This window comes from Pelodiscus sinensis, chromosome 20 (genome assembly GCF_052426305.1).
Source record: "Pelodiscus sinensis isolate ZL-2025 chromosome 20, ASM5242630v1, whole genome shotgun sequence".
NCBI classification, from domain to species: domain Eukaryota; kingdom Metazoa; phylum Chordata; order Testudines; family Trionychidae; genus Pelodiscus; species Pelodiscus sinensis.
In genome coordinates, this window is record NC_143071.1 from 17,920,594 (window position 1) to 17,944,524 (window position 23,931).

Consider the following 23,931-nt stretch of genomic DNA (forward strand, 5'->3'; position numbering starts at 1 on the left):
ATGAACCAAAGAAAAATTGGTTGGGGTCAATCAAATGATTTCATTTCAATTTTCACTTTAAGAAAAAAAGGTTTTACTTTGATGAGTTGGTTTCTAAATGATAGTTCATTTCCAACAAAAAAAACCCCAGAATTGTTCATTTTGAAAATATCAACTTTTTTTTAATTGAAACTTTTGCTTTCAAAATTAACCCTTTCCCACCAGCAGCTTCACGTTTTAATGAATCATCATTTTCGGATGAAACCGTTTCCTTGAGAAAATCCTGACTAGCTTCATTCACTAATACTGGAATGAAGGGTATAATTCAAACATAGGCTGTATGGATCAGAACCAAAACACCACAGCAGAGCACCCCTGAACTTGAAAGAAATGTGGATCTTAACTTTGAGATGGAGACCCATAACAAAATGGATATTAAAATATTTTGGTTACTAAGCCCAACCCTCAGGGTATCATCTCATTGTTACTATCTCCAACTTTTCTTCAGCCGATCATGGTGCCCTCACATTCAGCCATTCTTGAGTTTATTTACTTCCCATCATCCTTCCTCTTCTGTGAGAAAGGGCTGCTCAAATCCAATACACACCTGGGTTATGGGAAACTAGAAAGCAAAGAGAAGAGTGAGGGGGGATTTGATAGCAGCCTTCAACTTCCTGAAGGGAGGTTCCAAAGAGGATGGGGAGAGGCTGTTCTCAGTAGTGAGGGATGGCAGAACAAGGAGCAATGGTCTCAAGTTGGGGTGGGTGAGGTCTAGGTTGAATATTAGGAAAAACTATTTCACTGGGAGGGTGGTGAAGCACTGAAATGGGTTACCTAGGGAGGTGGTGGAATCTCCGTCCCTAGAGGTTATTAAGTCCCGGCTTGACAAAGCCCTGGCTGGGATGATTGTTGGTCCTTCTTTGGGCAGGGGACTGGACTCGATGACCTCCTGAGGTCTCTTCCAGCCTTAGGATTCTCTGACTGTATGAAAGCAAACCCTCTCTTGATGGTCTTTATCCATGTAGGGTGATGTTCTTTCACTTTACTAGAACATCCAGCATTACATGCTCCAAGAAGAGCCAACTGGCGCTTCATCCCTCTCTCCTACCGCCAGAGTTGTTCTTGGAGGTTATGTCCGAGTCACAATATTCAAAAGACACTAGAGCTCATGGCTGGGATTCAGAACTGCCTGAGGGAAGTTGATGCAGAATCCGAGTTTGGTTTGCAGGTGATGGGCTCACCATTCAGCTAGTCGCTAAAGCCCTGTGTAATGTATAGAAGAAGATGAGAGAGCTCATGGTACAAATGTGACTAATAAATGGCCACTGGGAGATCCCTTTTCCCTGGCAATCCCACCCTGCTTGTAGCTCCTTCTCTAGAAGTTCCCAAGGGAGTTCCGTCTGTCCATTAGGAATACCGGAGCCACAAACCCAAGGGAACAGGCAGATCACACCAGGATCGCAGCACAGGCTTGGAAAAAGAATTGGGAGGGGGTTTTCCTTGGAATATGGGGGGTATTTTGGCCATTCATTTTCAGTCCTGCTGTCATCAGTTCCTGGAAATGCCACATGCACAGAGATGGTACTTTCAGGCACATCCACAGACAGCAATGGGCAAGTTGGAAGAAGGGTAGTGTCCTTTTTAAACAGTCTGTGAGACATCACTGGGTTCTGGATTTTAGAAGCCATGGAAAATAAACCAGAACTGCATGTCTCTAGACCAGTGTTTCTTAAACTTTTTAAGACTGAGGAACACCAAACAATAATTTTTTTTATGAGGAACACCAAGGATTTTTGGTTGAGTGAAAAAAAAAAAAAGGTCGGGGAGGGAGTTATTGAGCAAAAAAATAGACACCTGCCCCTCTAAGGGCAGCCATTTTTAATTCTGTTGTTCTCCACGGTACACCTCCAACTGGTGTGCCACGGAACACTGTTTAAGAAACACTGCTCTAGACTGCATTTTTTAAGGCCAGCAGGGAAATTTGCCATAGCACAAGGCACTTGCTTAAATGTCTGGATAAATTTTCCCCCGACCCATTAGTGGCAGGATGCTAAGGAGTTGTGGTAACATTTCTTTGATATCAGTTGACACTCTGTGGTGCTCACAAATTACTTAAAAGGATACTAACCTATTCCTATACACTCCAAGTCAGGTATGAGCATCCTCATCTTCCATCCTAAGGGTGAACTATCCCCATGTATTGCTCAGGAGCAGTGTTTGGAAGCCCCATCTTTGGGGGCAAGTTCATGTGTTCAAAAGAAACTAAGCTCAAGCTGTACCGGTTGTAGGTTGTAGTTCAGGAGAGTTCAGGTGAAGGCATTTGGTTAGGCCTATTCCAAAAATAGTGATGGGAATTCGGTCCTGGGCTGGGATTTTGAGCACCCAAGTTTCAGTGGTGCCTCGAGGCAGGTTTTTGTTTTGGATCCAGCTCTATTAAAAATAATAATTGTGCTTTGCACTTGTGGAGTGTTTTCCACACAAGGATCTCAGTGCACCTTACAGATATTAACTTATTGAGCATCACAGCACCCTTGTAAAGGTAGGACAAGATTATTCTCGAGAGAGAGCATTCTCTCCATTTTACAGAATGGGAAACTGAGGCACAGAGCCATAAAGACCAATATGTTTAGAAGTGGCCATTGATTTGGGGTGCCGTTGTTTCTGGATGCTCAGTCTGAGACATCTATGGCCTGATTTTCAGAGGTATTGAACCCCCCCAAGCCTACATGAAATCAGAGCTGTGGTGTTATGAGACTCACACCTCAGGAGGTCTCAAGCTGGGAACCCAAACCCTGAGGCACCAAAACCCAGCAATGATTTTTGAAAGGGTGGCTGCAAATGACTTTTCCAAAGCCACACCCTGAGTGAATAAGAGAACCACAGATGCCAGGTGCCCTGATTCCCATTCCAGCAAACCACGCCGCCTTCAAAAGAAGGTTATGGATATAATTATTTATTTGTTGGTCCAGCTCAAGGTATCGCACTGTTCTCTTTGTCCATGGCTTCCTGTGCTTTATCAAACTGTGATCACCTGGCATTTCACCTATCCGCTTCATCGTGTAGCAAAATCTTGTCACCCCCTCCAGCAGGCAGGCTAGGGAGTTCTAGTCAGCAAAGATGGAGGCCATATCTCAAAGAACCCTCTCAGAAGCAGGTTCCTGTCAGGCAGAGTCCCCCAGGCTGGAAACTGAATGGGGAAGGAGGCAGTCTGTCAGAAGGGACTGGCCTACACTGTGGCTTTCAGTTGTCCTAATGGAGGAGTCACTGAGTTGGGTTTTCTGGCAACTTAGAACTGGCTTTGTTTCTTGTTCATAAAAATTGCTATCTGTAGAGAAAAAGAGAAAACCTGTTAGCAAGCTCGCACTGGGGCCAAACACTGAGCTGATGGCCCAGACCAACAATGAATAACGGTGAAAGAGGGAATGCGTCAGAGAATTCATGTGGTCCCACAATGAAGGACTCTAGGGGATTAAGACTCAGGCCCTCCGTTAATCTTAATGGAGGATGTGTTTAAATCCCCCCAACAACTCTGAAAATCTGAACCAGCATTAGCCAAACCGCTGAAGCTGGCTGGGTTAACTGGAGCATGGACATACTGTATAGCAGACATGGAACAGATGCCAAAGATTAAAAAATGTTCCCAGTTCTGGACTTGTCATTATTGAGGGCACAAAGGTTACCATGTAGACACCTACTGATTGTACCCCCCCCCCCCTCAAGCTGGATCATTAGGTTGGAATCTTTCCACTGGGAATTAAATGCAGGCACAAAACTGCACCCGCAGTTACAAAGGCCAGACTCATATCATTTTTAGAAATCTAGGTCCCAGCCTGTGAACTTAGCTTCCATTTAGGCACCTTCCAGTATGGATGTGCAAATAGATTGAACACAAATATTCCCCCAGAACTGGAACCAAACCTGTCTTAATGTATCAAGGCAAATCCAGAGACTCATACACAAAGCGGGGTGCATCTAAGCCTCCCTCCTAGGGGACAGGGTACTCACTAGGCCTCTGATCTCAGAAGGGGCTGAGTTTCTTCCTGTTATGGAGCAGCCAGAACTTATCTCCCACCTGGTCAACATTAGAAATGCCGAGAAATTAACTAACCTGAGCAACTCTGCGACCACCCAAGACCTCCACGTCTCTATCTGAAATACTGATCTTAGCTGGACTCCTGCTCCTCAGATGGGCAATACATTGAGCACATATTCAAGCTCTTCAATTCCCCGTCTCCCCATACTGAGGGATACATGGCTCTCAGGCTAGAGAGTGAGGGACACCTCCTACTTACAGCTCAGTGTCTGAAATAACATCAGGCCTCTCCAGAGTCTGCTTCCTCCTCTGAATGGCATCCAATATCTTTTTCCTAGGCCCCAGTGGGATGTTGATGCTCTTCAGGTCATTATCTGAGCACAGCATGAGGGCCTCCAGGTCAATCTTCTCCTTCTTCAGGATAGAAATGAACTCGAACATGTACAGGGAAGCCAAGAAGACCTCCAGGGGAGTGGTATCGGGTTCGTTGTCATCATCCAGTCCCACCTCCACATCCTCCCACGGCAGTTCCTCCGTGTTCCGCTCCTGCAGGCTGTTGGCACTGCCGATGCTGTCATTGAGACTTGGCGAGCGCTGCAGGCGGCTCCGCAGTTTGACACCTACCCCATCCAGGCTGCCCTCACCCAGCGCGCTGGCATCCTCCTGGCCGATCCCAAAGAGCCCACTGCTGATGTAGCTCCTTCGGAACACCATGGTGCCAAGCCCAGGCCGGTTAAACAACGAGTCGTGGCCAGAATCCGTGCTGACCTCGGAGTGGGCCGAGTCTATGTGCAAACCTGGGTCGCTTATGGCACGGGAGACGGTATCTTCGTCGGTTAAAAACATGTCCCTGATGTTGCGCCGGGTCCACTCCTTCGGGCTGGCGTAGGTGCCTTGCTTCACAAACATGACGTCATTCCCCAGCTGTAGCCCTGACAGAGACCTCACGCTTTTCCTCCCATCCTCGTAGATCTTAAACGTCCCCTCCACCTGCTTCTTCTTCTCCAGCTTCTTCTGCATTTTGGTCTTGCCCTTGGCTGTGCCGTGGAGAGTGGCTTGGGAATATGGCAGGGAAGTCACCATGGACATGTGCTGGAACTTCCTGCTCAGAGTGCTGCTGGAGTAGCTAGAGAAGCTCATAGTGTCGGAGTTGTCGGACATCTCCTTCTTGTACCTCTTCTCCATCCGCTCGTGGTGTTTTTTCTGCATCTTCACGCAGTCCTTGATCCTCCTCTCTGCGTCTCTGAAAGCCTTGTCCTTCAGCTTGCTCACCAGCTTGGGGTTGAGGCTGCTCTGCTTGGCTGCAATGGAGTCTAAGTACCGCACACACTCCATGTGCCCCTTCATGGCAGACATGTCCAGTGGCGTATGGTAGTCATTGTCCAGACACCAGATGTTGGCCCCAAATGACACCAGGAAGGAGAGGCAGTTCAGATGGCCATTGGCTGCTGCTAGGTGAAGAGGTGTGTTCCCCCAGATGTCACATTTGTCTGGATCACCCCTAAAACAACGTTTGGAACAACTCATTAATGCACAGTTCTGTTGGGCTGACCTTACCATGCAGCTATGAAATGGGGTTTAGAGGAGACTTACTAGACAATAAGCTCATGCAATGGATGAGCCTACCATACAAGCTGTTTCTTCCCCAATATAAGCAACATGTTCCTTAGCAGAGGCACAACACCCCAGCCCACAAGTTCTCTGAAGAAGTGTCAGGCAATCACACACTGGCAGGTCCATGACAACTTTTGCTACCCACATTTAGCCCCAAAGGTGACATTCATATACCTGTGCCCAATTCACTATCCGCTCTCCATGCTGGAGAGCTACCTGAGCTGCAAAACAGGGATCCAGATCCTGGACATCCCAGAGTTGGTGGGAGAGGAGGGACTGGATCTGGGATATTTGGATGCCCATTTATAAAGGGAGAGACTATTTGCAAAATTCAGATGCAGGCTCAGAGCTCCATCATCTCCAAAATGGGACGGTGTTCAGACTCAAGCTCTTCACTAGATTATAGAAGGTGGAGCAATCTCCCAAAATAAGCCCTCTACTGTATGTGCACTTCTACAGATCCTCCCTGGGGTGCCCCCCTGCTGGAGATGCTGGGATAAACAGTCATCTCAAGCCCTTGGCCTAAATGGCATTGGCTGTTTCACCTTTTCACCTTCAGGTGCTCATCATATGAACTGCATCCTGGACTCACAGCTGTGTCTTGGGCACCATTCAACTGATAAGACTGGTGGTTTTTTTTCTTTCCTTAATAAGTTTGGTTTTCAATTGCACAGCTCAGTGCAAGTTGGTATTAGCACATCCTGAGAATCCGGTTTCAAAGGAAGTAGAGATTAGGTTTCCACCCTTCTCAAAAGCCACAGACTCACCTAATGTGATTAGCAGACTCTCTAGTGATGTCAGCCCCTGATCACCAGGGAGTGGCCCAGTTTTGCAGCCTCCCATGATAAAAAAAGTATGCAAAGCAGGACTTGGCCATAGAGAAAGTGCACTTGAGAATACTTGGGTGAACATCTGAGCTCCTAACATCCCCCTCTGTTTGTAATCTGCTGAAATGAGACATGACTGCTCTGCTTCCAACATCAACTGTGCCCTTGTGCATAGGAGTCAATGCACAATCAGAATCGCAGAACTACCAGATTACACTGCTCCACCATTCCGTACAGCAACTCTCCTTGGGAGAGCGTGGGCGTAGGACAGCTCGGTGTTCTGCCGTCACAGCATTCCTTCACCTTCATCCCTACAGGCGTGCCATGGCTGCCATTAGAGGAAGTAGGTGCTTTCCCGTGACCACTGATCCACCCTTTCCAAAACTCGCTCTTGCTGGGAGCGACTGACGCAGGAGCTGAGCCACCACACAGCCAGTTCTCCCCCAGCACCTGCGAAGGAACAGAATGTCCTCCAGGCCTGTTAGGAAAGAACAGGTTGGTGGGAAGGAAGAGGTAGACTGGCATTGGAGAGGCTGAGAGCTCTTTCCCATCCCACACTGGTGGCCTGTCCTTGAAACAGGCTGGGATGGAGGCACCATATCTCCCTCACTGGCCATGGGGTAAGGGTAAGCTCCAGCCAGTGGTGCTGAAAGTGGCTAATATGACACCTGCTACAGGAGGCTAATTGGGCAAATGGTGTGAGCTCTCCAGCTGGCTGTGCCATCTTACCACAAGGACTGGGACTGGCAGGAGATGAGCTCTCCCCCTGCCAGCCCAGCCTGCACCATTCCCAACTTTGTCTCCATTAGCCCTATTCTCACTGATTTCCCTTCCACCTCCCACTCTCCCCTTCAAACACTGGGAGCTTGGACCAACACAGCCTTGACCAGAGCCACTCCTGCTTTCAAGTCTGTAAAACTAAATCCTAAGCAACGAGCCACCTGGACCCATCCAATCCCTATTGGAACAGAGACACAGGGCCCAGTCCTGCATCCAGCCCTGTCATTGGCTTCAGAGGGAGTGCTGTGCTCAAAAAGTTACAAGGATCATGCCCAGACAGATGGCAGAGAGAAAAGAAAGGCAAAGGAGCAATGAACATCAAGGACCCATTCACCCATCAGCAGGACAGGGGAGGATTATTTTGGCTGCTGGCATCCTGCCTACTCTGGCTATGCTGAGCTCTGGTGACAGATATACTTCCTAGTTCCTGTGTTAGCTCCGCCCTGCTCCCTCCACCCTAGTAATGACATGTCAAGGCTGGGAAATTCATGGGGAGAATAAATATTTGATGAATTGCAAGGGAGGAGTAAATTATTTATCCAGCTGGATTAAAGAGCCAGCAACACTGTGACAGCAGGTGCTGGCAGTGGGCTTATAGGGGGGTGAACTGTTGTTTGTTTACGTTTGCTTTGAGCAGCCCCACGTGTGTCGGAGTTGGCATGATCCTCTGTGCATGGGCTGGCGTGTGCAGGGGGGAGAGGGGCATGATGAACCAGCATGTTCACATATTAGGCATGACTTAGGGGTGGACCTGGAGCAAAGTCTGGTTCCAAACCTAGCCAGTGGACTTTGTGCCAGATATGCCATTTTTCCTTGGGTATTCCTTGTGCATCTGCATGACATAGGAGATAATGAAACTGGCCTCTTCTGTAAACTGCTCTTCGATCTACTGTTGAAAGTGCTATACAAAGAGCTAGGGATTATGAGGAAGATGCTTTCCATGTGCTATTTGTCGCTTCAGGGAGACATTGGCCAGGAAGAAATAACATGAGCTCCAGCTGTTTCAGTCTATATCCCTCATCATGGACCCACAACATAACAAGTCTAGATCTCTGCTTATTGTGTAAATGACTCCTTGAGGCACTAAAGGTGTCCATGAAAAACAAGCAAGTGCAACTTCTTGTGAAGTGGGCATGTCTGATCCAGAATCAGGCACAGATAATAAACATGAGGTTACCCCGGCTTGCTGGTTTTAGAATCCCTTTCCACACTTCAAGGGCATTGCCATTGTTAATTGCAAGGTCTAAGAAGTGGGAACATATTTTAACAACAGTTAATGCACCGTATATACAGTGGAATGCTTTTCAGAGTCAAAGCATTTGCAAGCGCTGAATCAACACTCATAGCAATTAATATTACTTTTAAAATATTTTAACTGCCCCCCCCAGGTATCTGCAAACCTACACTGAATCACCATGCTATCTTATCACTGTAACGCTCACCCTTCCTCATTCCAGCACATTCCTCATGTTTGTTTTGCTCCACTTGAGCCACTGCAGCTAAAATTCGGCTTCAATCCTGCAAACATTTACTCACGTCCTGTTAAAAGCATGGGTTCCCAAACTGGGGGGCATGCCCCCCTGGGGGTGTGTGTGAAGAAATTCCAGGGGGGCGAGAGGCAACCCAGCCACACACACCCCCCGTCAATCCCACCCCAAGTTTTGCTGCTATTTTTTGAGAGGGGGGTGAGGATTTCTCAAAAATCAAAAGGGGGAGCGTGATGCCAAAAAGTTTGGGAACCACTGTGTTAAAGCATGTGCTTTCAAAATCCATGGGACTGCTTGTGTAATGCTGTCAGACCCCAGTTGTCTGCAGACGGAACTGAACCTAAGACTTCTGGAGCTTAGTGCATGAGCGCCTATTGCAGGAGCTAAGGCTGTAGAGCAGACTCATTATTCTCTCTGCTCTCAGTGCACTAGATGAGCCAGCGCTCCACACCCAGAAGGTGTGAGGTTTACAGTTGCACACCTAATGTCAATTGCAGGCATGAACCGCGGATATACCTGGACCACGGAGACTAGGAACAGGGAGCTCTGGTGGGGGGCAGGAGCACTATAGGGGGCACTGGTGACTCAGCGGGGAGCCTCGTTTGGGGGGGCACCAGGCGGCGTGGCGGGTAGTTCTGGCCCCAGTGGATAGGGTTGCCAGGTGTCCGGTTTTGAACTGGACAGTCTGATATTTGAAGTTTCTGTCTGGGAAATAAATTGAGAAAATACCAGACATAGAAATGTCCGGTATTTTCTAATTAGGTTAGTTTTATTATTATGAGTGTTAGTACATAGTTTCTGTCTGGGAAAAATCCTGGGGTGCTGCCCCCCATCTCCCCCAGCCAGCTCCGCTCCCCCCCGACCTCCTCCCAGCCAGCCCCGCTCCCCGCCAGCCAACCCCGCTCCCCTTGACCCCGTCCTGGCCAGCTCTGCTTCCCGCCGTCCGGTTCTCCCCCAGCCAGCCCCGCTCCCCCCGACCTCCTTCCAGCCAGCCCTGCTCCCCGCCAGCCAACCTCCGCTCCCCCGACCCTGTCCCAGCCAACTCTGCTTCCCACCGGCTGGTTCTCCCCCGGCCAGCTCCGCTCCCCCCGACCCCATCCTGGCCAGCCCTGCTTCCCACCAGCCAGTTCTCTCCCCCCCCATCTCCCCCAGACAGCCCCGCATCCCACCGGCCGGTTGTCTCCCAGCCAGCCCTGCTCCCCCCAGCCCCCTCCCGCCCAGCCCTGCTTCGCGCCGGCTGTTCCCCCCCACCCCTGATTTCCCCTGGCCAGCCCTGCTCCCCCCAATCTCCCCCAGGCCAGCCCCACTCCCCTGACCCTCTCCTGCCAGCCCTGCTTCCTGCCAGCCAGTTCTCCCCCCTGCATCTCCCCTGGCCAGCCCTGCTCCCCCGGCCAGCCCCGCTCCCCCCAATACCCTTCCAGCCAGCCCTGCTTCCTGCCGGCCAGTTCTTCCCTCTGCCCCCCCATCTCCTCTGTCCAGCCCCGCTCCCCCCGACCTCCTGTGGGCCAGCCCCGCTCCCCTCCCAGCTGGTCCTCCTCCTCCCCTTCCCCCCCACCTCTGAGATCAAGTGTGTCTGGTATTTTTTTTGAAGCCATCTGGTAACCCTGTGGAGCTCCCTGGCCCTTGCAGCTGCAGAACTCTAGCCAGGCAGCGGCTATGGACCTCCGAACTCAGTGGCAGTCAGGGAACTCTGGCCATGGAGCTCCGGCCCCGTTCTGGCTCCAGAGGCTGGGGAGCTCCAGCAGCGGCCAGGGAGCTCTGGCTCAGGCTATGAAGTTCCAGCCCCATCCCTCTGCCCCAGCCACAGAGCTCCGGCCCCAGCTGCAGAGCCAGCTGACTGTGGACCTATGTCCCAGGTTGCATAGCTCTGACCGTAGCGCTCCAGCCCCAGCAGTAGCATTGCCAGTGGCATCTAGAGAGCTCTGGGGGAAAGGGGGGTTCAGGCAGCAGCGGGGCAGGCCAGAGCTCTTCCCTGGTACAGCAAATCCCCTCGTTTGGGACCAGTGAGGTCCCGAGGGTGCTGGACGTGCGAGGTCCAACCACTACATGTGTTTTCAGGGTTGGGTCCTGGGACTGTAAACTCTTTGGGCCAGCGAGTGTCTTTTTCTATCTGTTCTGTCATTTGCAATAATTCTTCTTTTTTGCCTGAAAAAGCAAAACCGTTTCTAAGAAAGGGTAGATTCGGCTTATTAGCAACCTCTGGGTTGCCAGCAAAAGGATGCCATTATTCAGCCATAGCCAATAAGCAGCAGGCAAGTTCATGAGGCTGCAGCCAGGGAAGGTAGTGTACTGGGACAGGCAGGTTTGTGGGGCTACAGACAGGGAAAGCACGTCCCAGTACTTCCTTCCGTGCCGGTAGCCTCTCAAACATGCCTTTAGCTGCGGCCTTTCTTCCAAAAAAACATTCTTTGGCTATATCCAAATCCCATTAACCTTCTAGTCAACAGGACAGAGATGGTTCCCAGCAAAATATGGCAATTAACTGGAAGTTGTTAATATTTGGCTTGTTATTAAGCTGAAGCTACTGTCAGTGGAATTGCCCTCAGGGGATTTCACTCCCTCAGAAAAGGTCAGATAAAATTGGGATCCACAGCAGGCATGTGAAAACTGGAGCCCGGGTTTGGTCCTGTCCATGACAAACGTAGGTTTGGATCTGGATCACGCTGTGGCTGTTGATCATCTGGGCGTTCTGGGGCATTTGAAATCGAGAACGGGATTCAGTAGCTCAAGCCCATGTCAAGGCTTTGCCGAGGGAACAGATTTTTCTTGTACTGGTCAGTACTGTGTTTTATTAGACTACTGGGATGTTATTATTTATGATTATGTATGATTTCTAATGTGGTAATGGCTAAGAGCCTTAGTCATGGACCAGAAGCCCAATGCAATAGCTTCCGTACAGACAGAGAACAAAAAGGCAGCCTGCGCGCTTGTCTATTACTAGTCAGCAACAGTGCGGTCTAGTTGACTGAGGAGTTGGGAACTAGGAATTCCTGAGATCAAATTCTGACTTTGTCACTAGTGCTGGTGCTGTCTGTAAACTGAGCTGGACATAAATTCCACAAATTAAAACTTTACTGGGAGCAAATATCTCAGGGGATCATACCAACTCCTTCACCTCTACGTTACCAGTTTGATTCTGGCCCCGTCAATAGCACTTAGGCTCCTGAATGCCTAAAAGTACATCTACGCTGGCAATAAATAAACCAATACAACACAGCACCAACGCTCAGAGCCAGGGTCCATTGACTTGGGCTGGGAGACTTCGGGCTGTGGGGCTAAACACTACAGTGTAGACATTCTGGTTCAGACCAAATCCCAGACTCTGAGATCTTCCCCCCGACAGGGTCTCAGAACCGGGGCTCCAGCCCACGTTTGAATGTCTACATTGCAATTCCTGCTGTGTGTGAGATATGGGAGCACCTGTCTCCTGCCCTTTCCATCCAGCACCTTCCAGGAGAACCAAATTCATACTCTCCCTGCCTGTACATCTGAGGTGAATCCCTGTGACGAGTCAGTACAGGCCCCCTCAGCAAAGGGCCAAAGGCTGTCAATGCGGGTTTCTCATTTATACTAACATTTTGTCCTTACTTCATACCTGATTCTGCAGCTTCCCTCAGGCAAGGCAGCTCTTGCTCACACGAGCAGTCCCACCAAGGTTAGCAGTAGGGCTGTAAAGGGTTAACCGGTTACCCAGAAAGCATTGCCTTACCAGCATCCTTACCAGGGTAATCGTTAACCAGTACCATGCCCAGCTGGAGCAGCCCCCAGCCCATGCTGCATTGTGGTGGGCTGCTCGAGCCTGGCTGAGCCCACCACGCTATGCCACGGGTGGAGGGGGCTGCTCCAGCAACCCCTGCCCCCATGGTGCAAGGCTGGTTAACTGGTTAAACATATCGTTTAAGTGGTTAACATTTTAAATGAGATTTTACATCCCTAGTCAGCAGCACCTGTCCCCAGCCAGCCCCAGTATCCTCTAGGATCAAATTCATCTTAGATGTAAGAGGGTGTGACTCTCTTGATCTGCCTGCACCAGAGCTGAAGGCATCCTTTGCCTGTACAATTCGCTTTCCACAAGTGTCTTATCACCCCATTTTACAGCTAGGGGAAACTGAGGCACTGACCACTGACATGACAGCCACACACAGTAACAGAGCTGGGGACAGAACCCAGCCCCTCCCCTCCCTTCCCAGGGCCTTGTGCTCAGATGAGGGACAAGTGGGAAGGACAGAAAACAGAACAAAAAGTCCTGCTGTCCAGGCCATTCTCCCCTCCATAGGGCACAAGGACAAATCTTCCCCCAGCCCACCCTGTGACCCCTCATTGCCTCGCCCGTCTCCTCCCGGCCAATCAGGAGCTGGCCTGACTTCCCTCCCTGTCATCCCTTTCGTAAGAATGCCCCGCCCCAGGGAAGGGTTATTGTCGCCTCCATTCAAAGCTGTGACACTAAACGCCACTTCCCCTCCTCTTTCTCAGCCGGCCCGTTAATTGGGTTCCTGTCCCTCCCCAAGTCCAGCCAGGGGCATGAAAGAGGCTTTTTGTGTAACTAACGAGCAGGAGCAGAGCCACAGTCGGGTTTGTTATGAAACCTCCTCCTCTCCCCACCACCACCCTGGCCATCAGCCTGCTTCCTTAGCCCCTCTCCAGGGGCCGAGGTCAGCCATGTAACTCAGCACAGCCAGCAGGACTGGCTGCTAGCACAGCCATGTAAAGTGACTGACGGCTCTTGGCTCCACAGTCACATCCCCAACTTATCTCCTACTCCATAAGTGTTCCTCCCCGTCTCCTCCCTCCCCCCGCTCATTCCCTTCTCTGTGGCTCTAAGCTAGGGATGTGAACGGTTAACCAGTTAACTGATTAATGCGTGAGGCTTACTGATTCCGGTTAACTGGCTGGCTGGAACAACCCCCTCCATGGCAGGCCCATTCTGTCCCCCCCACCCCTCCGCTGCTGGCCAGAGCAGCCCTTATCTGTGGCGTGGAGGCCACTCTTGACCAGGGCTGGAGTGGCTCCCTCCTACTTAATTGGTTAAGTGGGTTAACTAATTAAACTAGTTAACTAATTAAACAGGATTTTACATTCCTAGTCCAAGCCCCTCATGGGCATTAATGAAGGTAGCATAACAGCCCTGTCAGGTGGGTAAGTATTATTCCCAGGTGTCAGAAAAGGAAACTGAGGCACAGAGGTTAATGTAACCAGCTGAGGACTAATAGCCAGGACTATAATCCTGATCTCCCGAGTCACTAAGCAAGGCCTGCACCCTGCAGAGCTTCTATGGGATATCAAAGTCCCTGTGGGAGACACTGGCCTCTATGACATGCAGAGATCCAGTAACTGGAGATGGATACGGTGGGGACATGAACATGGCCAGGCCTTGCCTACACCATCAAAACTACTGTGTTGTGGCAGCAGGCCATATGACCTTGTTAAGAGACCCACTCCACAACTCTGGCCTCTAGCAGAGCTCCCAGAAGGTCCTTATAACATGGCCTGTTCCCATCCACCCTCGCAAAAAGCAAACCCCATTGCAAGACTGTCAGGACACAGACAAACTGGCTGTCCTGAAACTGTCACCGTAGTACAAACGGAAGCCGCATCGTGAGGGCACTCCAAATTCCGAGGGGACTGGCAGATTCATTCCAGGGCATTGGTACAGCTTAGCTAGCGCTGAGACTGATCTGCTAGGAGGCCGTGGACTTGTTTTAAAAGAAGCAACTGCGCTGCATTTCTAATAAACTATCTCCCTTAACTGCCTCCTCCACCCCCATACACACACTGTATGTGTAGGACAGTTCAGGTGAACTGTCGGCTTTCCTCCTTATCTATGCTCATTGAGTAGAACATTGCATAACAGCCTGTTCCCAGCGCCCACTTCACTGGACACAGACAGAGAAAGGACAATTTACTGGGCTTGTCTGTCTGCCAGTACCCTAGCTCCAAGTTGCTTATCTGGCACTGACAAACAGCCAGGACTCCTTTGTGATACATTTCCAGCTGCTCCTGAGACCACAGGCTCTGGCTAGTTCCCTAGTCATACCATCTCTTATCACCCCACAAAGGACCACAGGCGAGTGTCCTATGGGCCAGAAGTTCTAATTTCTACTTGCTCAAGCAGGGTCGGTGAGACCCCAGAAAGAGACTGTAAAGACACTGAAGCATTTGAACATAGCTCCATATTTATCGTTATTCCTAAAAATTGTGCCTGAGGTAAACTTTTCAAAAGTATATTAGTGACTTACGAGTTAGTGACTTAAACAGGTTTGAAAAATTCACCCTGGAGTGGATGGGCAAATGAAATACATTCCAAAAAAATTGACACTTCAAACTGTTTTCTATTCCACGGATTCCAAATGGACCCCTTTTTCATTCTTTTCAAACTGTCCAGCAAACCTTTTATTGATTTTTTCTCCCCAAAGCCACAATTGAAACTTTTCAGTCTTTGAAAATTGGATGACAACAACATTTTTATTTTAAACATTCTATACAAAATATCACCAAAACATTTGCAAAAAGGTTTTAAAACAATCAATAATTTTTCATTTTCCATAAAATGCCATGTTTTACCAGAAAAACCACTTTAAAAAAAAACCCTTCAAAAAATTCTGATCGGCCTCTAACTGTAATATTTCCACACACCTTGGAGAGGAATTTCAGTGACCAAGAACTGAAGCTCCCATCCATATAGGCACCAGAACAACTCTTGCAGCTAGCTGCATTCCAGGATAGTGTCCTTGAACAGACTAGGGATGTAAAATCCTGCTTAATGGGTTAACCAGTTAAACGATAAAAGGGAGGCAGGTGGGCTGCAGTGGTGCCATCTCCCCCACTCCCTCCGCCACGGGCAGGGGCTGCTCCATACGTCCAGAGTAGCCCCTGCCTGCAATGTGCTGCAATGGCCTGCTATGGACAGGGGCACTACAATTAGAACCAAGCCAGAGGCCGACTGCAATACAGCTCTTGTTTGAAGACTCATAAGTGAATCCAAGGTGTTAGCATGGTTCAGGGCCATGCCAAAAAGCTGGAGATGGGATGGGAAGTGACCACCTATGGAGCCCCCTGCACCACACACACTTCAGCTCCTCTAAGAAACCTAAGCTATGCGTGACACATTGCCAACAGCATCAGAGATGGGACTGTGTCCTGTACTAAAGAATAAATTCATGGGTGAAACCCACTTGAACTGGTCACAATTTATGAGCCCTTAGTCTATATCCCAGGGTCCATTCTCTTTGCAGGGACAGGGGGCAAAGGAGAGAATTAATGTGAGTTACTCAATAAGGGCTTTCAAAGAGACCAAGCCCAGCTGAACTACTAGAAAACCTACCAACACAGAGTGATGTGGATTGAGGAGATCTTACAACAGAAGCTGTGTCTACACTGGCAAGTTTTTTCCGGAAAATCATCTGATTTTCCGGAAAAACTTGCCAGCTGTCTACACTGGCCGCTTGAATTTTCGGCAAAGCATTGACGATCTAATGTAAAATCATCAGTGCTTTTCCGGAAAAACTATGCTGCTCCCGTTCGGGCAAAAGTCTTTTTCCGAAAGACTTTTGCCCGAAAGGGCCAGCGTAGACAGCATAGTTCTGTTTTCCGCAAAAAAACCCCGATCGCGAAAATGGCGATCGGGGCTTTTTTGCGGAAAAGTGCGTCTAGATTGGCCATGGATGCTTTTCTGCAAAAAGTGCTTTTCCGGAAAAGCATCCTGCCAATCTAGACGCGCTTTTCCAAAAATGCTTTTAACGGAAAACTTTTCCCTTAAAAGCATTTCTGGAAAATCATGCCAGTGTAGACATAGCCAAGAAGTTAGAGAAGCCATCTGTAAACTAGCTCCTGGAGAGGGCAATGTTATTGGAGAGATGCTAGAAGTAAGTGACGAAACAGCCCTCCAGGCTTCCCTGGAGTTATGGACAGAATATGGAGTGAAGACAAGAACCCAATGCAGCAGAAGAGAGGCCTTTGTATTTGCATTGTCAGAGAAAGGTGACCAATCGCAACAACTGAAGCGGAATCACATCATCTCGGTGCCTAGGGAAATAACGTGCAACATCATCCTCGAACGCATCAAGCAACAAATAGATCTCCAACGTAGAGAGGAACAAGCAGGTGTAGATCACTAAGATCATGTAGACAGACCACATTGTTACTCTAAACATGATAGAACAAATGTGGCATGACAAGCACCTCCCGTGACACCCTGTATGGCTTTTCCAGGAAGTCTGTTGATAGCATACATAGAAAGTCTTTGGAAAATGATGGTGTACCACAGAATACCAGCAAAAAGAATTACAGTCCTTAAGGCCCTGGATCAGAATTCTGCATGTGCAGTGAAAGATGGGAACACCATCAGCCAATGGTTTGCAGTGATGACTGCAGTAAGGCAAGGGAGGGGCATTACATCCCCACTTTGCACTGGTCACTATGTCAGGAGGAAAGTAACTACGGAGGGCAACCGAGGAATTTTATAGACAAATGATAAGGCACAATCAGATGAGTTCGCCTTTGCTGGTGACATTATCTCGCTTAGTTCAAAGCTTAAGAAAGAAAAGTACCAGCTTCTGGCAGTTGCAGCAGAACAGGCTGCATCAACCAGGAGAAAAACAAAATATATGGCTAGCAGTATCTCAGAAGCAATCATCAGAATAGACTAACACTAACAGAAGTAAGTACGGTTGCCACCTTTCCCAACCGGATGCCATGCGCGGAATAGCGTCCAGTCTGTCCAAACAGGAAAGTTGGCAACCCTTGAAGGAAGTCATTTTTCCTATCTAGTGAAAGAGCTCTGCAGTGTTAACAGCACCATGCTAGATGCTAATCAATCATTATCAAAAGCCGCAAACAACTGTGAAACTTGGGGTGGGGGGAACCCTGCAAAAGTAGCGGGATTGGCACTGACACAAAAATACACATTTTTAAACACTGGCATCATGTCATCCCTCTTCACGAGCAGAGTTGTGGAAACCTGCAACAGAAATTGATCAACTTATTCCAAAGTAAATGCCTGCAAAAGATCTTCCGAGTTCATTGGAAGGAGTTTCTTGCAACATCAGAAATTCTACAGAGGGCACACCAATCTAAGGCATCAATCACGGGAAGGAGATAACGATGGATGTATTTAGGGCATGTTTTAAGGATGCCACCAATCCGTTTTCCACATCAGGTGATAATATGGACCCCACCTGGGAAAAGAAACAAGGAAGCAACCTAGAGACAATAGAGAAAGAAGCCAAATCCATCAACCTGACACCCAAAGGCCTGAACAGACCAGCACGACACTGAAGTAATGGTGGCCACTGGTGGACTCCCTAAGTACCTGAGGGTGGGGGAGGATACAGAAGGAAAGATGCCTCAGTAGAATATTCCCCCAATAGGGCATGGATCAGATCCTGTTGCCAGTTCCACAGTAGGAATCCCACTGGACACAGTGGCCTTCTACTGACATAACTGATAGCCACATTGGGCCCTGTGTTTAGAACACTCCTCTCTTTCCAACAGCCCAGTTGCTAATGGGTGCTTCCCTCCCTCTGGGTGTGCCTGCACTGCAATTACAAACCTGCAGCCGACCCTCGCCCCTTGCGGGATCTCAGCACCTGGGCGTCCACCTTGAGCTCAAACATCTACACCACCATTTTACAGCCCCACAGTCCAACCCCAAATGCCCAAGTCAGCTGCCATGGGCCATGCAATGGGCCTTTTGTTGCATTATCGACATACCCTCAGTCTCTCCCTAGCTCTGAGCCTGATTGGTTGCTCTGTGAGTCTCCCCGTCTCTAACACCCAGAGCAGCAGCAGGTCACAGACCTCAGGAGAAAGCACCATTCGGGAGCAGGAAGGGAAGAAAGGGCTTTGCTAATCTCAGCCCTCAGGTCGCTTGCAAGGCATAATGAGGCCACTTCTGTAACGTCTCTGAACTCTGCACTGGTTTAGTTAAGCATCTGGGCATATTTCATCCCTCCCTGACAAAGTGTGACTGATACACAGATGAAAACGCATTCGAAGCACCACTGACAAAGGTTCCGCGTGCACCATTAATCACCAAAAGGGCACTGGCCCTTCCTCCTGCTGTTTTCCCTGTCAACAGTCAATGTATTTTATGCTGTTAATTAAGCACCAGCCTAGCTACATAGCAGGGTTTCAACTGGGATCTTCCATTCCAATTAGAATTTATAAAAGAGCCCGTCTTCAGAAACCTGCCTTCAGATTCATGGGCAGGCTGCAGGCTAGGCTGGGCTGCCTTGGCAGAACTCTGTGGGATCTGAAGGTGACATGGCAGAGGGAGCTTTTGGGGGAGCTGTGTGGCACTGACAGACCCAGGGACAGGGGCAGAACTGGGTGCAGGGGAGGAACGAGGTGCAGCACTGTAACTAGGTATTTTAGCACCTGGGGCAAAATAATTATGCACCCCCTGATTATGACAATATGATGTGCCTGGGGTGAGTGCCCCGCTTGCCCCGCCCTTGTTAGGGTCCTGACGAGGTGCATTGGCACAGCTGGAATCTCAGTGCACCTCACAGGGATCGGTTGGCACCACTGCGAGAGTCTTCTGCTCCTAAACCCAGGCAGCTGCCCAGAAGTCACTAGGGGGTTGTACTGTGGGTAAAAGGGAGGCAGAAAGCACACATCCCCTACATCTAATTCCCCCACCCTTGCAGGCCTTCCCCTTCCGCTCCCCAAAACACTGTGGCACAGATGAGCAAAACGAGCAGCCTCTATGTGAGAAGCAGCCAGGCCTGGAAAGAGTCAGGGAGCAGCAGAGTGAATGTCAGGACTGTGGTGTGTTGGTGAAGCTTTGGTGTGGGGACGCGTGGCTGGAATATCGGGGGCATCTCAGATCAGGAATTGAGGGGCTCCAACAGAGCAGTGTGAGGACTCCAAGGTGGAGCAGAGGGGTGCTTGTGGCCAGGACAGGTGCATTAGCACCGCTAAGGGGGCAGCAGAGGAGAATACGTCCATCTTCAGCCTGTGCTGAGAATTGACCCAAGCAGCAAGCTCATCACCAAAATGATTAGGGGGCTGGAGCATATGACCTGTGAGGAGAGGCTGAGGGAGTTGGGTCTGTTTAGTCTGCAGAAGAGAAGAGTGAGGGGGGATTTGATAGCAGCATTCAACTTCCTGAAGGGAGGTTCCAAAGAGGATGGAGAGAGGCTGTTCTCAGTAGTGACAAATGGCAGAACAAGGAGCAATGGTCTCAAGTTGTGGTGGGAGAGGTCCAGGTTGGATATTAGGAAAAACAATTTCACTAGGAGGGTGGTGAAGCACTGGAATGGGTTACCTAGGGAAGTAGTGGAGTCTCCATCCCTAGAGGTATTTAAGTCTCAGCTTGACAAAGCCCTGGCCGGGTTGATTTAGTTGGGATTGGTCCTGCCTAGAGCAAGGGGCTGGACTTGACGACCTTCTGAGATCTCTTCCAGCTCTATGGTTCTATGGTTTTATGATTCTATCACACACTCACAAATGACAGACATTAATGACACTTGCAAAAAGGCTCCTTCCCTCCCTGACCAGGGGTTCTCGGGGCAATACAGGGGGCTCCCCCATCTGTACTGAACTCCACCTCACATCTCCGTCACAAAATTGCTCCTTTAGAACTCCAGCTAAGACGCTCCCTTCTCTGGAAGGCGCTTGCGTTCCTTTGGCAGAGTTCTGCCAGAGAGACACTTTGAGCAAAGAAATGATTCTGCTGCTGCTTCCTCTGCACGCATCTCTCACCCCCTGACTCCAGCGCTCCACCTCTCCTTCACCTGCAATCTTTTCCTTTACCAGATTTAAAGCTAGCCTGCGCATCCAGGACACCTGCTGCCCAGTTCCCACTCTCCCAAGTGCATCTGGCTGGCAACTCCAATGCCCCTTTCAAACTGAGACAAGGAGGCAGAGACAATCACTAACAAACGCCCACCTCTGGGGAATATGGTGACAAAAGCAATCTGCTGTCCAGAAAGGTTGGAGGCTTGGAACTGCCCTGACTTCAGAATCCAGGAGCAGCTGCTTGCAAGATAGATCACATATTTAGGGATGGGACGGGACATGCATGACTCACTCAAAAGCTGTCACTGCCCCATGTCCAAGCATTTCTCTTTGACCTGAGAGAGAGATGATTTTTTCATTTAAAGTGTCAGAGAGAGAGAGCAAGGGAGAAAGAGACTCAAGGCCTGGGAAGTGGCACTCAACATTGCCGGACTCCAGTACCCCTTTTCGGAGCCTGATTTGTCTTGCGTACCCCTCCCACAGCCCCCCATGTTTCGCCTCACTGAAAAATGACTTGCTTACAAAATCAGAGATAAAGGGACAAATGTGTCCCAGCACACTGTTACTGACCAATGCCTCACTTTCCCATTTTGATCATATCATTATAAAATGATTCAGCTGGAATATAACTTTTGTACTTACATTTCAGTACATAGTATATAGAGCAACATAAACAACTCATGGTTCTGTGTAATAGTTTAGTTTGTACTGACTTCGCTAGTGCTTTTTATGTAGCCTGTGATAAAACTACACTAGATGAGCTGATCTATTCCCAGGAACTAGATGAGCTGATGTACCCCTGGAAGACCTCTGCGTACCCCCCTGGATACACATGTTCCTGCTGAGAACCACTGATCTGATGCACTAGCCTTTCGTCTCTGCAGCTCTGCATTCAAATCCTGCTCTTTAGGAGGGGGCCAGGAGTGCAGAGTATTTGAGGAGTTGAAGGTCCCTGCTGGAAAGCAGGAGACGATGCCTGTCGGGAATGGGAGACACTGGCAGTGCTGTGGGGGGACACAGGCCTAGCCTAGCAAGTGTGTTTGCAAAGCAAGTCCAAGGTGCATTGGGACAGATGGGAGAGCAGCAGAATAGCAGTGGAGTTGCAGCTTTGGAGATTTAACGGCAGAGCGATATGGTGGCAAGTCAGGAATGAATGGCCCCAACAGAGCTAAGTGAGTGTGAAGTTTGCCTGACCCCTGCTCACACTACTGTTGAGATTAGCCAGGGTTATCCATCTCTCACTTCCCAGGGGCCTAGACACTATGGGGATGGGCTTATTAGAAGCATAGTGGCTTGGCTTAGACAGACTGCACACTCTATCTGGAAACAAAATAGCTCAGGGGAGGCAGAAATGGCAGCCTCTGCACGGGGCAAAGGATGGTGGCCGGGGGCTTCCCAGCCCCGACAGCTCTCCTGAGCACTGAGCAGGAGGAAGATGGGTTTCACTGAGCCACTCCATCCAGGCTTTTAGAAAGGGATCAGGGCAGACATCAGCACTTACCCTCTGCTAACGATCAGCCTCAGCGCTTCCAAGTTGCCATGGTAAGCGGCCCAGAGGGTCGGGGTCATGCCATCCTCGTCGGGTGAGTTTAGGTCCTTCTTGGTGGCTTCCTTTAGCAGGTCCAGGTAGCCATCCCGGGCTGCTCGGTGGTACTGGTCGTTCATGATGCTAAGCAGTCCCCTGGCCAGTTCATCGGGGAGGGAGGCAGGCAGGGGTATCTTAAAGGATGGGCATTGGCTCGGGGAGGAGTTCCACGCCAGCAACTTCCTGAGAGCGGAGGGAGCTGACAGCAGTGGTTACCAGGACACCTGAGAAGTCCTGAGCAGTGAAGGGAGGAACTCCTTGAAATGAATGCAGGAGAAGCCTCTTCCAACACTCCCCCTGGGTCCTAAGAATCCTCCGCTCCCACCACTGCAGGCCTCCTGGCAAGGAGAAAGCACCGTTCAGCCCAGCACATGCCCAGTTTGACGGTACTTTAAAAAGCACCTTTTATCTTTCCGGCCTCTCTCCTGGGGCCAGCTACATCTGCTTGAGAGCCCTCCTGAAGGGAATTCATTCTGCAGGCACAGAATAGGTCACGGCAGGTCAGCACAGTAACTCCCTTCAGGCTCTTTCATCCCCAGGGACCTTTCTAAAGGAGGAAGCCAGACGAAATACCAGTCAGCATCATTGGCTGTTTCCTGCCAGGCACAACCAGTCTCCCAATGCACCAGCACTCTTGGCAACAGCAGCCTGGGTCCATGCCAGGGGCCCAGGATGTTACCAAGTGACATGTCAGCCATTAGACCTGCCACTGCCTAAGACATAGGGTGACCGGATGTCCCAAATTTACAGGGACAGTCCCGATATTTGGGGGTTTGTTTCATATAGAAGCCTATCACCCCCATCCCGACTTTTCACACTTGCTATCTGGTCAGGTCACCCTCCGAAGAAAGCCCATTCCAGCTTGTCTAACAGCATAGGAACCACTCCCGACTTGCCCGGCTGTAGTCGAGAGCAGCATTGGAGGGATGGCCCAGCATTTGGAAGAGTGCAGGAGGGTTGATTGATTTCCGAGGGTTATTTTTACAGGAACACGTGGCTCAGTTTTTCACAGTTAGAGGCACATTGCCAGTTGGGCCTGGGTGCAGGCAGGCTACTACCCAGCAGGAGCGGCATCGGCTGCAGCCCAGCCCTCCACCCACCTGCACCCTGCTGTCCATAGATGCATACATGGCACCCAGAGAACTGAAACCTCAGCCAGCTCAGGGTGTGGGCTCCCCAAAAGGGCTCACTCCCCCCCCCCCCCCCGTCAGCAGAGAAGCCCCTGGTCCATTGGAGGCCCTCCCTTAGGAGGGGGCAGGATTTGGCCTGTGGGTAAAATGGCAGCACCTCCCCTACTTCTGTTCCCTGCTGGGGGTGACCCCACTCCAGCCTCTGCAGGGAGTTCAGACCCTGCCAGGCTGCTCCAGGCTCCCTCTGCCAGAGCTGACAGGCTGCACGGTCCTCTGGCGCCCTCTGCTGCACAGCGAGGCCAAACACAACAAGCCTGTCTGCCAAGCCAGCCACATGGCTATCCTAGTGCGTGGCTGGGTCTTTGATTTTCCTTCCTGGAGTGCACTAGGCTGCCCGGCAGGGTAATATGCAGGGAATTTCCTGTTGCTTCTTTGATATCAATGGAAGCCATGCCACAAAAGATCCCTAGGTACCAGGCCTACAGCACATCCTTGTGGCATGGCAAAGGCTGAGCCCACCTATATATAATATGGAGATATACCATCTTATAGAGCTGGAAGGGATCTTGAGAGGTCATCAAGTCCAGTTCCCTGCCATTCCAGCAGGGCCAAGTACTCTCCCTGAGAGATTTGCCTCAGATCCCTAAATGGCCTCCTCAAAGATTGAACTCACAGCCCTGGGTTTAGGAGGCCAATACTCAAACCACTGAGCTATCCCAGGGGAGGTGGTGGTAGGGTTGCCCAGCAGTGCAGGTTG

At 50.1% G+C, this 23,931-nt stretch overlaps 2 protein-coding genes across 3 annotated transcripts in view; one reads left to right on the forward strand and one right to left on the reverse strand.

Annotated features, from left to right (window-relative positions):
• USH1G (USH1 protein network component sans) lies at window positions 1–23,229 on the reverse strand. 2 transcript variants are annotated; one of them, XM_006136405.5, is made up of 3 exons: window positions 21,961–23,228; window positions 4,272–5,513; window positions 1–3,304 (listed from the first exon to the last, which is right to left on the reverse strand). In XM_006136405.5, exons 1-3 carry the CDS (start codon window positions 22,122–22,124, stop codon window positions 3,301–3,303), a joined length of 1,410 nt encoding a protein of 469 aa, XP_006136467.1. In that variant the 5' UTR covers window positions 22,125–23,228; the 3' UTR covers window positions 1–3,300. The 2 variants fall into 2 exon arrangements, with proteins under 2 accessions (XP_006136467.1, XP_006136468.1); XM_006136406.5 differs by lacking the exon at window positions 1–3,304 and having other exon boundaries at window positions 4,268–5,513; window positions 21,961–23,229.
• OTOP2 (otopetrin 2) overlaps window positions 1–23,931 on the forward strand; it is a 53,630-nt gene that overhangs the window by 15,978 nt on the left and 13,721 nt on the right. The window lies entirely within an intron of this gene.

Excerpts from the sequence above, each read along its gene's own strand:
- USH1G (XM_006136405.5), bottom strand. The coding sequence starts at position 22,124 with ATGAACGACCAGTACCACCGAGCAGCCCGGGATGGCTACCTGGACCTG. Across the intron at positions 5,514-21,960 it reads AGGCTGATCGTTAGCAGAGG|GGGTGATCCAGACAAATGTG; the intron begins GTAAGTGCTGAT and ends ACGTTGTTTTAG.